The 13253-nt window shown below is 40.4% G+C and overlaps 1 protein-coding gene across 1 annotated transcript in view; it reads left to right on the forward strand.

Annotated features, from left to right (window-relative positions):
- pex5la (peroxisomal biogenesis factor 5-like a) overlaps positions 1-13253 on the forward strand; it is a gene marked incomplete at both ends in the record, with an annotated part of 96127 nt that overhangs the window by 66438 nt on the left and 16436 nt on the right. Inside the window, one exon of the mRNA XM_083940194.1 lies at positions 2100-2195. Coding sequence (XP_083796320.1) covers positions 2100-2195 — 96 coding nt within the window. The remainder of the gene's footprint in view (positions 1-2099; positions 2196-13253) is intronic.

A 13253-nucleotide genomic window follows, 5' to 3' on the forward strand; every position in this document is an offset into this window, starting at 1 on the left:
TAAACAGTTTGAAAAAAAACTAAAAATATGTCAACTAATCAGCCAAACCATTTGATGTTGAAACAACACAACGGTCTGACCGACTTTACACAGCAATCCAAAAACATGTTCATCTTCAAGCTACATGAATCATCAAGTGGTGAGACATCAGCTTTAGAATAAGCCGGCATGAACAATACCATGTATGTAGCCATCAAATGCATGTTTAAAAACTCCTTTTACAGGATTCTGGTTTTAAAACGAGTCGGTTGAAACACTAACAAGACAGCGGGAAACTGTATTTTCAACCTATCTGCAGCAACAGTTATGTCAGTCAGCAAAATCAAAAGTTGCCAGCCAAGCTGCTCCTTTGTTTGAAATTAAATTTTGAAAAAATTGATTAGTAAATCTGCCACCATTATCATTGTAAATTGAAATAATAAGGAGCGGAGGGAATCTCAGGAAACTTCCTAGCGAAAAGCAACAACTGTGGACTGATGGGAATTAAATGAAATGAGAAGTAGCCGTTTAAAGACTTTCAATGTTGTATGTTAGTGATATTTGATTTCCTCTACTTCGGCAACCTATTAGGATGTTTCTCAAATGCCTTAGCCTTCGGCTGTCGCTTCATAAAATCCATGTAAGATGTATGAATTCTTTAATATGTTTAGAATATTAAAGGTCCTTAAGTGCTGCTCTGTGGCTGTGAATATCACTGCTCTCTCTGCTGTTTGCTATGGTGTATCAATTTGATTTGAATTGCCATGGTGTCTGGGGCTGCTTAAGAACAATCTGCACACGCAGTAATCTTGACTACTTGAATCAGTCTCAAATTAGTCTGATTGTGTGAGCTTGAATTGAACTTTACGGAACTGATTTAGCTCTGACTGATTTTTTAGCCTCATTCAAGACAGGTTTTGAACTTCCAGCCTCGCTTTTCTTGGCATCCCTTATGAAACAGGCCTCGAGAAGCAACAAAATGGTCATTACCCGATTAGTACATAGAGTTTAAATGGAAATTTTTGGGTTGGATTTTTCCTTTAACAGACCTACTGGATCATACTGCAGTTTCTTCCTGCAACACAGCACACAGCATTGTAAATGTAGTGAGTTTTACTTCAACACTGCATGCTTTTTTGTACCTGTAAATAAAAAAATATGGTTATCTACAAATTGGATGAGGCAATTTATTCAGAGTCCATTAATACTGAAATTAAGTAACCTCAATTAATCTTGCATAATGGCATTCTGTAGAGATGGGAATTGTTACAGATACTAGATGGAGGATTAATTCTTCAGTAATGGCTTTGCTAGTCCTCGGAAAACATACAGTGATTGCTATTTACAGAAAATCTAGTGTCATATCACACCCGAACATGAAAGGCTATTTCAAAATCATTTCCCTCTTGCAGTTAAATGCGTAGGGTCTAATGTAGAATCATGTAAACTGCACCGCACTTGCATAACGCAAAACCACATGCGTGTAATTGGTAGATTTTTTTTTTATTTTCACGGCAGAACAAGGCTTTGTACGCAACTGAGAGGCTCTCAGCATATTTCAGATATTGCATGTGCAGGTGTACGGGAAAGGGAGAGGGTGGTGGGGGTGGGTGAAATCGTAAAAGGCTAGATGAGTAGCATGGCATTCAGATGAGGAGTGGGGCGAGATGCTGACAGTAGTGATTCTGCTGGCCTTCATAAGCATGTCAGAGGCTTTGTCGAGGCAGGGATATTTACCCGTCCCTGAGAAAGCAGAGACGGCTGACCCTGCACACTCTCCCTGCCTGTTTCTCCCTCTGGCTGATTGTGTGTGTGTGTGTGTGTGTGTGTGTGTGTGTGTGCGTGTGTGCGTGTGTGCGTGTGCGTGTGCGTGTGCGTGTGCGTGTGCGTCTGTGTGTGTGTGTGTGTGTGTGTGTGTGTGTGTGTGTGTGTGTGTGTGTGTGTGTGTGTGTGTGTGTGTGTGTATGATGTGGTGTGGTGTGGTGTGCTATGTGACTGTGTGTGCGCATGTGTCTGCTTGTGATGTATTGTGTGAATGTGTGTGTATGTTTAATGGATGTGGTTTGTGCATATATGTATATATTATGATACACAAGTATATGTGTGCGTCTGTGTGACAGGCTCGCCTAAGCAAGGAGCAACGGTTCGGCAGCGCCCTCCTGTCCAGACATCAGTCCCTGGAGGAGGAGTTTGAGCGAGCAAAGGCCGCTGTTGAGGTAAGCAAAGTGCTGCCTAGTAGACCTCACATCTGTCACCTGTCAACAGAGAACCATCTCCACCGCTGGCTTTTAATAAGACTTAACAGGGAAGTTGGTTCTTCAATATTAAACTGCAGAACTTTGTCTCCTCAGTGAACTGTCCCTGTCAGATTTGTCTGGGTTGGTTGTTTTTTTTAAGCACCAGGGTAGAACAGGGACTATTGTATAAAGATACTGCTTAAAACAGATGACTGAGATGCAAGCAGCAAAATACTTAATCCCAAACAGCTGTTCTACTATAGATTACACTGACTTCAGCCCTATTTTACAAATTGTAAACCTAAATGAACAAATCATAAATCTCACCTTTAACTGGCTTGAGTGTCTCCATCGCTTCTTTCTGGTGTGCCAAACTAAAATGCTGAGAGCTGCTGCTGCAGACAGCCCATCCTGGCCATGCTTAAAAATGAACTTGAATAAGCTACACATAGTGAGGCCAAAAAGTTTAACAATCACAAGTTTTAAAACTCTTTCTCTTGACTTAATAATAGAAATATGACGTAATCCAGCAATCTTTGATTACTCTCTGGCAGCCCGCTACAACGGTCACAGTTCTTTGCTATGGTACACATAATAATGGTTGCTACTCTGACCCTCTTGCCTTGATTTGAATGTGATGCCCGTCCGACTCTAGTTATATTTCTATTATATAGTCACTTTCCTAAACTCTTTGAGGGCAAAGCATCTGGGACTGTCTCCACTGCAGGGAATGAGAATGCACCGAATGGAGATATCCAGACCTTTCACCAGGACAGGTCAAATGAAAATCATGTTGATCATACAATTTTTACAGTAAGAAATTGCTGATATAACATATGATTTTAATAATCTTTTCTGGTCAAAAAAAATAAAAAAATCCAAACCTGCTATTTGCAGGACTTGCAAACTTTTTTGATAAATGCAATAAAGTGAGAATTCTGTGAACTTTAAGTCAAGAGGCCTTTTTTTAATATCACATTTCAAACAGCATTGCCCACGTACCCTCGTAATCATTCCTGTAATTTAAATTGACCTACCCGAAGTCCTGTGGAGCTGAGTGCCATTTGACTGCTCCAGCCCCTTTATCTCCTTGTCAAATGATCACTATTGTGTTTCCTGGAATGTATTCACCCCTGTGGTGGTACCTGGCAGTTTAATTGTCCATGCTAAATTCACTCACACTCAAGTTCACGGGGTATTTGACCCAGAGAAACATTCACGACTGAGCTGGCTAACAATAGGAAGGTAAATAGGTCAGTCATTTTACGGCCAGACGTATCAGATACCACAGGGGATGGCAGAGTTTCAGTAATTAGATATGTCTTCATTCTTCATAGGACTGTGAAACGACACACTCCATGAGTTTTGTTACAAAAGCATGCCTGACGCACTCATGCTATCAGGAATGTGATAATTTGCCATAATGACATCATGGAAAACAACATGAAAAAAAATCCTACATTTTAAAAAGAAGCTTTTGTTCGAAGCTCAAAGCACCATCACCTTTCCCTGTTTGATGTCATTACTAATTTGAAGGGTTGCATCACACTGGCCCAACACCGGTAACCTGAGGGACTAAAAGTGCAGAAAGAGCAAAAGAGTGTCTGTCAGGAGTTTAGATAACCAGGAAAGTTGTTTTTACTTGCAATAAAACCACTAAATGGACATCTTGTTTCCCAGAAAATGGGAGTGAACCCTGCACTATTGAGTTACTTCAGCTTTACTGGGGGCTACAGTAGACTATTGCACACTGAGCTATGTGTAATGGCCAATAAATAATAGAGCAGAAACAGGAAAAACAGTGAGAAAATGCGAGGAGCAGCTGTAGTGGGGGGGACCGCCCACTTGGGGATCCCTTCCTAAAGTTAGCGATGATGTCACATCTTGTATAAGCCGTGAGCTACATCCTCCAAAATAATTGCACAGTTTGAGTACAAGCATCAGCCAGAGGGCAGGTAAGTGAAGAGATTCTGAGATGCTCCTGGATGAGCGTCTGAGCATGTAACATCGATTGGTAACAGTATCTCACAGCTTCGATCGGGCAGCCTGAGTGCTGGCCCCAACTCTAGGAGAGCTCTTATGCAAGTGGTCATCCATTTTGGCTTCAAGTGTCAATGTCAATGCCCACAATCAGATCATCTCCATTCAAGTAGTTGTGCATATGCATGCTCTTTCATACTTATAAAGAAATGGAGATAGATATGGCTCTGATGGCAGAGAGAACATTAAATCATCACATAGCCTTTCTGCAAATTCATTCAATTAGTAGTAGAAGTAGCCAAATATAAGAACATTAGGACCCACAGAGGGATTAGTCACAGAATTAGGCTCCCAAATAGCATCCATTTTACAAAGTTTGCAGTGATGAGAAACTGTTTATGTGTAAAAATCCTTAAAAAGGGAGTTACAAATGGCAGTGGGCCATGAGAGGGAGCTCAGCTTTGAATTCATTTACAGGCTGATAAAGAGATATTTTCTGAGTAGGTAGGCCAAAGTGACTGTCCAGGTCACATGAGGATACCGTCAATTACTCTGAGCTGATGACAATGTAATACTTTTAATAAATAGATATACAGCTGCAGGGACAAATGTGACGTTAGGGAACCGTGTTTTGGCTTTGAGGCATGACAAAGCGTTCCCACAGTGGCAATAAAAACGAGATGAAGGTGACTGCATGGCCTCTTGTTTGATTAAAACAGGAGCGGGACAGTTTCACTTTTATCTTGCAGGATATTGGTCTGAGGCAGTTAGGGTTTAGTGAGAGATTGCAATGGCAGTTGCCTAGAAGTTAGAGATTGAGGCTTGTGATCAAAGGGTCAGTGGTTTTAATTCACAGGCCTGCTGGGAAAATGTGAATGGAGTAATTCTTCCACCTCCTTCAACAACTTCCATCAGTGTGTCCTCAAGCAGACCACCAAAATCCAATTGTTTCTACTAGAGCTGCCGACATGAGAGAGAGGTTGCACGAGGCATCTGCCAAAAACTTTTTAAATTAAAATGTTAAGTTTATTAACTCAGATAGAAAATTAATTTGGTCAGGGGTGGCTGTGGGTCATATGTAGAGCAGGTTGTCCTCTAAGATTGCCGGTTCGATCCCCAGTTCCTCCGGTCTGCGTGTTAAAGTGTCCGGAAATGGCTCCCTGTCCTGCGCACGGGTGCGTGTGAATAAGTGAGAGTGACGAGTAGTGTAAAAAGTGCCTTGAGTAGTCAGAAGAATAGAAAGGTGCTATATACAGTAAGTACAAGTCAACTTACCATTTATACAGGAGTGAATATGATACAAAAAGGAAAGAGGCCACAAAACACAAAGTAAAACTATGAAGTCCTCTTACAGTGTTGTGTCAAGTGTGTTATTGACAGAGTATATTTAAGGCACTTGTTTTAGGGTGTTTTTAGGCCTGGTGTGTTTACATGTTGGGTTCAGTCCATTTAGGCTGGTGAAAAAGGATAATTCAAACGCTGGTGTAGACACTGCACCAAGACTGCCTGAAAAAGAGGGTTTTAGGGGGTTTTAAAACCCATAGTTGGTTTGCTCTGGTTATACTGTGTGGATTGTTGGTAAACTATTTGCATTTTCTCATTGGTTCGGTTTCATTTCACGAAAAAATATTAAAACAAAGCTAAATGCATCACTAACTGCCATGTGAGGATGCTAGATTTGCCTGTAGAGTCCAATTTTCCAAAATATCAAGAAGGCAGCATACTTTATTGCCACTCAAGACCTTGATTAATTCTCAGGCTAGCTGCTAGTAACGGTTGATCCCTAATCTGCAACCCAGTATGCAAAGCACACCTGGTTGGGATAGCCTTTTATCTCACACTTGCGGAGTACACCTTGTTGTTGGGTCAGGTCAAGGATGGCTTACGTTCCCAACACAGACAAACATACCTTTGAGACAGGACCAAGACCACTGTTCAGATCTACCCAAATGGGGGAGTCCAACCCAACCAGCTTTCCAAGCAGACTGAAAACGGTGTTTGTGAAGGGAAAGCAGAGTGAACCAACCACAGGATTGTAGGTTATAGGACAGTAGAAAAACATCTTTTTTTCATCTATTTTCTACATGTTCTTTATACATTCTGTTCGTCACACTTCTTAAAACATGATTGAGTTGCAGTCTAGACTAATAATGCAGATAATCAATTAGTTCTTATAGTAGTCAACCGATATGCGTTTTCGATGGTCGCCCGATACATCGATATTTAGAGACAAGGGCCACCAATGGCCGGTATATAACGCGAAAATCAAGGTTTTTGTTGTTGTTCTTCTTCTTTTGAGTTTTGCAAGATTACAACTGTTTAACTTTAATAACAAAAGAGAAACAAAATTGCTGAACTTAGAGGGGGACATTTATTTAAAACTATTAGTGTATGCATTGTCTGTGTTGAGTCTGTGTTGAGTTGAAGCTGTAACTCTAAAAAACATCCCAAATGACAGATCTGATATTTTTATTTAGTCGTCTGCAGTAGGAGTGGGAGCTAGGGATGCGTATGTAATGATTTTTTGAGCCCTGTAAGCTAGTTTAGCTGGTGGAAGGCTTGCTACCATGACGATGACGTCAGCCCTCAGAAATCATAAGGGTGATCATTAGAAGAAGAAGAAGAAGAATTATTGTTATCCTGTTATCCTGCAAGGGGAAATTCAATTTTTCACTTATTATTCAGGTTACACACACACAGGCCCGAAATACACACACATGCACAAACAGGACCTATATACTGTACATGCAATTAATGGAGAGATGTCAGAGCCAGGGGGCTGCCAATGGTTCGGCTCCCCATGCAGTTGGGGGTTCGGGGCCTTGCTCAACAGCACCGAGGCAGTGCCCAGGAGATAAACTGGCACCTCTCCAGCTATCAGTCCACACTCCATTCATGGACCCTACGGTTCCCAGATCAAGTCACCTGGACTGAGCTACTGCCGCCTACAGCAGCAACACTAATGAAGGACTGCAGATTTTCTTTGTGAGAATGCCATTTATTGGCCCCACTACTTGTTAGATTTTTAGTAGAAAAAGAAAACATATGTGTCATAAATTCACAGTTGACTGCATTAATAACCTGGCCACAGTAGCTAAATGTGTTGTTATCACAGTCATCCATATAGTGTGTGATCATATTGTCTGCCAAATTGCATTGGTGGCACTTTGTCCACTGAAATGTAGGCTATTGTATTCTTCTCCGGGTGACATTATCGTGACTCTAGCTTCCTATTTTTGTCCCGCTGACCAAGGACTTGGCCTATGCAGCAAAGCAGTGGGTGGCTCATTAACATTAAAAGACCAATCTTGCTCTGGAGATGAGGAAAGCCTTTTTTTAGATGCTGCTTGATGTCACTCGAAAATAATGAGACTTTTTGTAATGTAAGCCCCCTGGGCAAATGGATCAGTAAAGCCTATTCATATGCTTCGTTTCCTGCAAAGGTTGAGTCACAACTCAAAGTGACATGAGCAGACATGGTTAGAGCCAAAGAAGTTAGTTAGATCAAATATTATGACTTAGCATCTCACTACAGTATCTGATTTTGGCAACAAAGCATTCACTCCAGGAACTAAAAATCCTAGAGCAATAAAGAAACAGAATTTCAAACATACCTGACAATTTATCAATTTAAAAAAAAGAGGAGCTACTTTGATTCATGGGGTCTTAATGTTCATTTCGGCAGCTCAAACACTGAGTAAGTGGATCATGAAAAATTAGTCACTTGCCGGAAACAGCTTGATGGTTGCCAAAAGCTTCAAAGCCTATAGGCATGCATTTCCCTTTATACTTTTATTCATGTGCAAAATGCTCTATGGATTTGTATATAGCAAGACGTGGTTATAATTTATATTTGTGTAATATCCAGCTGTTTATTAGGATCATTCATTCTGTCTTAACAGAGCAAAACATACAGATATGTTGTTTTTTTTTACAATCTATAATGATTTTGTCAAGGTATAATTTACCATTTTTGTGAAATATAGTGTAAAGCAATTGTTTTGTACCATTTTCTTGTTTATCGGCACCAGTTTTTGCCGACCTAGCATGAATTGTCTTGTTCTGTAAATTACCATTCTGGCAGTGTGCATTTATTTCCGCTGTATTTATTACCTTAGTTCAGCTGACTAAGAAACACTAATTGGATTCTAGAGGCTAAATATAAATATACCTTTTCCTAAAGTAGGTGACACCAGCAGCCAAGGTTATGTGTAACCTCTGCCATGATTATCTACGTTGTCAATAATGTATTCATGAAGTAACTAATCAATCCCCAGCCAATCCTCCCACCCCCCAGTTCATTTCCAAACAGCGGTGACATATTTGGCAGCAGCAAGCTCTCTGGATTCAATCCATTTCACGTACCACTTCATCAGAGCTGCTGAAATTAGAGTCACAGCTATGGGCTTGCTCCAGTGATACAAAGGATATAAATTGCCTTGCTGTATCTTTGTCTTGTTCCACATAATTAAACTGACAATGCCAGTGTACAAAGCGTCCTTTACCACATTATTAAGAAATATGACTAGATTTCTTGTAAATTAAAAACACGTCGGTGTATTTACTCCACTTTAATACCGCGAGCAAATTGGTGACACCCCCGGTGCAATTAGAGGGCGTAAAAGTTAAACACCAGATGGGATTTCACAACGCAAAAAACTGACTGCAAATAAAAGGATGACTAGGGCACTGTCCACAACATGATGAGAAATAATGAAAACAAAAATGCAGACTATATTATGTAAATGAGTATAATGCCTGGAGTGTGAGGACTGTTCATGTGAGCATAAAGCTGAAGATTTCAAGAGTCCAGGAGCAGTGCTGGCCTTTGCAGTGGGGTTGATGCTGGGCTGGCAGTTGGGACAGTTGGTGACATGGCATCAACACACATCCATTGCAAATAAACAGTAGTGGAAAGCAATTATGTAAATTGTCTCAAATTAGGGCTGCCCCCGACCAAGGATTGTCTTGGTCGACCTCAACTCCAAACAAATGTATATTCCCGTCCATGGAAATGGAACAATTATTTTCTGGTCCCAGTCATTTTATGTCCTGGATTACACATGTTTTTGGAATTAAATGATAATTTTTCATGTAAAGAGTTTAACATTTTATTGTAGGATTGTTCAGTGAAAGGCTCTGGAAAAAGCGTAATGAGAAAGACTACATTTCATGTCGCATATGTGACGTCACGCCATCACGCTTTGGCTCCTTCTGTTATTTTTGCTTGAATGTGGACATTCTGGCACAAAACACACTTGTATCTAGATCTCAATCTTGGCAGAAGACCATAGCTGAAGATGCAGCAGCAGCACTCGGAGTTTAGAAGAGTAGCCAAAGCGTGATGGCGTGACGTCATAAATGCGAAATGAAATGTAGTCTTTTTCCTTCAAACTCTTTACATGAACGATCATATTTAATTCCACAAACATCATATGTGTAATCCAGGTGTAGCCAAGGCTTCATAAGCTGTAGAAAAATGAAGAAGAAGTGTTTATTTAGTGTGAATGAGTGTATGAGAGAGAGGAGCTGGCATTTACAGGGTTAACTGCGCCGCACAGAGCAGAGAGAGCAGTGCGTCATGATGTCACGGGCCAATCGTGTTGCAGTTGCGCACAGCATATAATGACTGAAACCAACAATTGTTCCATTTCCATAGACACCAATGTAATTTTGAGGTCCCATGGGCTATGCCGGAAGGGACTTACCAGCCCTATTAACTGTTAATTGTCTAACCGCTGACAGTGAGTGAGTGTCATGACTTCCTGTATCTGGCCCTTCAAATTAAAAGCCCTCCACTGACCCTTTGATCAATACCCTCTAGCCTTCAGTCACATAGATTTTCGCTTAATTTTGACAAGAAACGGATCCAAATGTTTGTTTGTGTTTTCCTGCGCCCAATGGACCAATGACATTTTGGTCTGCTAATAATTTTTTGGTCAACCAGTGCTTGGTCGATTATTTGGGGGCAGCTCAAGTTTTAGGTATTTGTATTTCACTTGGATGTTTCCATTTTATTGTTACTTTCTAATATGCATCTGCATATGGTGTATCGATTGATAAACGTAATGGGGAACCAAAACACAAGGTCAGCCAAAAAACTTTTAGCTCTCTGCTGTTAGCAGTAGACTGAGGTTAGCACAACAAGCAGATTCAGTCAAACTATGGCGAACTCAAAAGAAACGGCAGAGCTGGAAAGCCCGCATGCAGGTTGCTGGTCAGCTGCAACAGCCACAGAGAGAGAGTTGTGTATAGTATGAGGACAGTGTGTAGGCATTGCTCCACTGCTGTAGGGGCTGTGATTGGAAACACATTGAACATGCAAACGCACATTCAACAGCATCACCCAAATCCTTATCCTCGCTGCTTCCAAGCAGCTTTTGGATGGAGCAATTCATTAGTTTGTTAAATGACACTTTATCTGCCATCATGGGTCATTAATTATACTCTAAACTCTTGTTTTCATTATAAATGTAACCTTCAATACGCACACAAAGACTGGTGGTTATGGCAGTTGCTTGCAATCACGTGGTTGGCTTGTTAATAGTATTGCAGTATTGCGTTTTTTTGACAGCCCTAAAACAATAGTAATAATCTACCCCTTACAAGGTTGTCTTCCTTAACATGCATTCACTGCATAGACTGTCAATTTGAATGTCTACAGTATAAAAGGCACTTGAACTAATAATATGATACTCATTTTCTGAGAATAAAGATGAATCAGTGAACTGATTCATCTGTATTCTTCCAAAGCAGCAAATATTTTTTTTTGTTTGATATATTATAAAGAACACAATTTTCATGAATGCTACAGCAATAATCCAATAATATAATATATTCAGAATAAACTACAAAATAATACATTTCTTAAAGAGGTTATTCTGCATATTGGGTACTTTTATTTGGATACTGTGGATACAATTAGCTAATAATACTAATTTAATTCAACTTTTTCTACTTTTGTATAGCAGTGTATATACTTGTACTCACCACTGCAAAAGAAACGTCAATCAGAAAAAGAGATAAGTGGTTGCAAATCATACGTTGTATAATATATTGTAAAATTTTAATTATTGCAATTAGAACTATGAGATCAAATGCATATTCTTCACAACATTCACATGTGGGGGAGATTATAATATTATATAACTGAAATTACTCCTGCTACAAATTTTTATATTTCTGACCATTTCCCGCCCAACAGATGGCTCCCTCAATGTATTTCCTCCACTTCAGAAACTCCAGTAGTGCACTGAGAGCAGAGACTCACCTTCAGTCAATTTGTCTGAGAATCAGAAGCCTTCAATTACCTACCATCTCTCAGCATCAGGGACAATACGGCCTCCATGTCAATCACAAGCCTCTAAGACATGGAGATGAAAAGACCTTTGACACACAGACACACAGACACACCACACACACACACACACACACACACACACACACACACACACACACACACACACACACACACACACACACACACACACACACACACACACACAGTGTATATTTCTGACCCTGCACCCCTCTACAGTGTCACTACATACACACATTTACTGTACTGTACACAGTGCTGTCATACAGATGAGTTTCTGGCTAAAGAGGACTCAATAAGTCACAGCAGGCCATTCTGCTCTGTTTGGCATTATTGTTCTCGGTTTGCTCTGCCTCTGACAGGAAAGACAGCCAAGAATCACTGACTCAGCCAGCTGGAAGAAAACTCACAAAACAAAACAAAACAAACATGACATTAACTTTATCTGTAGTGACGATGCTGTATGCTAGCAGGAAAGGCACAACTCATGAAGAACCGTGTGTACATTTTTAACCACTATGGGTAGAAATGAAGAGGACAGAAAAAGAAGCTGAATCTCTCAACAAGATGTGTAGCTGTGTATCCAAGTCTTCAAACTCCATCCATAGATGCACCGCAGCAAATATTCCACTGTGAACCATTACAAAAATATACTGCATTGTGCACTTCTAGCAGCTACCAGGGCCATAAATAATTATTAATAAATAGAAAAACTATGTGGAGGTCAGAATTTGCAGCTGCAGTTGCAGTCATCTTTTAACGACATGATCAGAATAAACAAGCATCTGATGTCTGGTTGTTGAAAATAAAGGTGAAATAAAACACAACATTTTTTAAACTAAGGACTCTATTTCAGTGAACCCCGGTGGATCCGGATTAAGTGCACTGTGCCCAGTGTGTCAAACACATTTTTGGTAATTTAATTCGCACCTGGGGCGCAAGTGGGCATGGGGTGGGATCAGGAAGAATACATCACAGGTGTGTTAAAGGCTGTGACAACCATGGCCAACCCCATTGACCGCTTTCATCCTCTTTAAACCCAGGGTTCTCCCCGTCATGGCACACTAACAGTCTGCAAGTCCTGTGGCGACAGTCCTCAGAGACAGCTTGGTGTTGTTGGACAAAAAAAAGATCCTATGGCCATTATGTTTTCCTTACATACAATGATCAATACAATAACTATCTGCAGTTTTATTAATAATTTAAGTTTGGACTCAAAACTAATTCCTGACAATCCAGAAACAAATTAGCTGCCAGCCTCATCTTCATATTTTTGACATAAACTTGATCCTGCTGATCCACATATTAATTGGGATTTTAAAAATAGACGTTTTTTGTTTTATCTCCTACAATCTCACATCTGTATTGCAATAAAAAAGTGCTGAGCTCCAGACATCACTTGGCCAGACTAAAAAGAAGATGATGTGCGCAGCCATTCATGTTTTGGTCGGAGACACTGGGGGATGACTGGCAGGAACGGACGGTCCTGATGGAGTTATTAGCAGTCAAAGAAGTTTTAATTGATATGCAATGTTTCATGTGTGAACTGATTCTATTTGTCAGTATCCAAACCTCCTCACACTGCAGTAGAAACTGTAGAGTAATGCTTACTCTAACGACACGTTTGATGTGCACATCAACACTGAGGTTGTGTGGTCTGTGTGTAATTGGAGCTTAACAGTGTGCAACATTACTCTAATCAAAGGTGGCAAATAAATTGATACCTGCTGCCTTCAGAT

Source organism: Echiichthys vipera (genome assembly GCF_963691815.1).
Source record: "Echiichthys vipera genome assembly, chromosome: 3".
NCBI lineage: Eukaryota > Metazoa > Chordata > Actinopteri > Perciformes > Trachinidae > Echiichthys > Echiichthys vipera.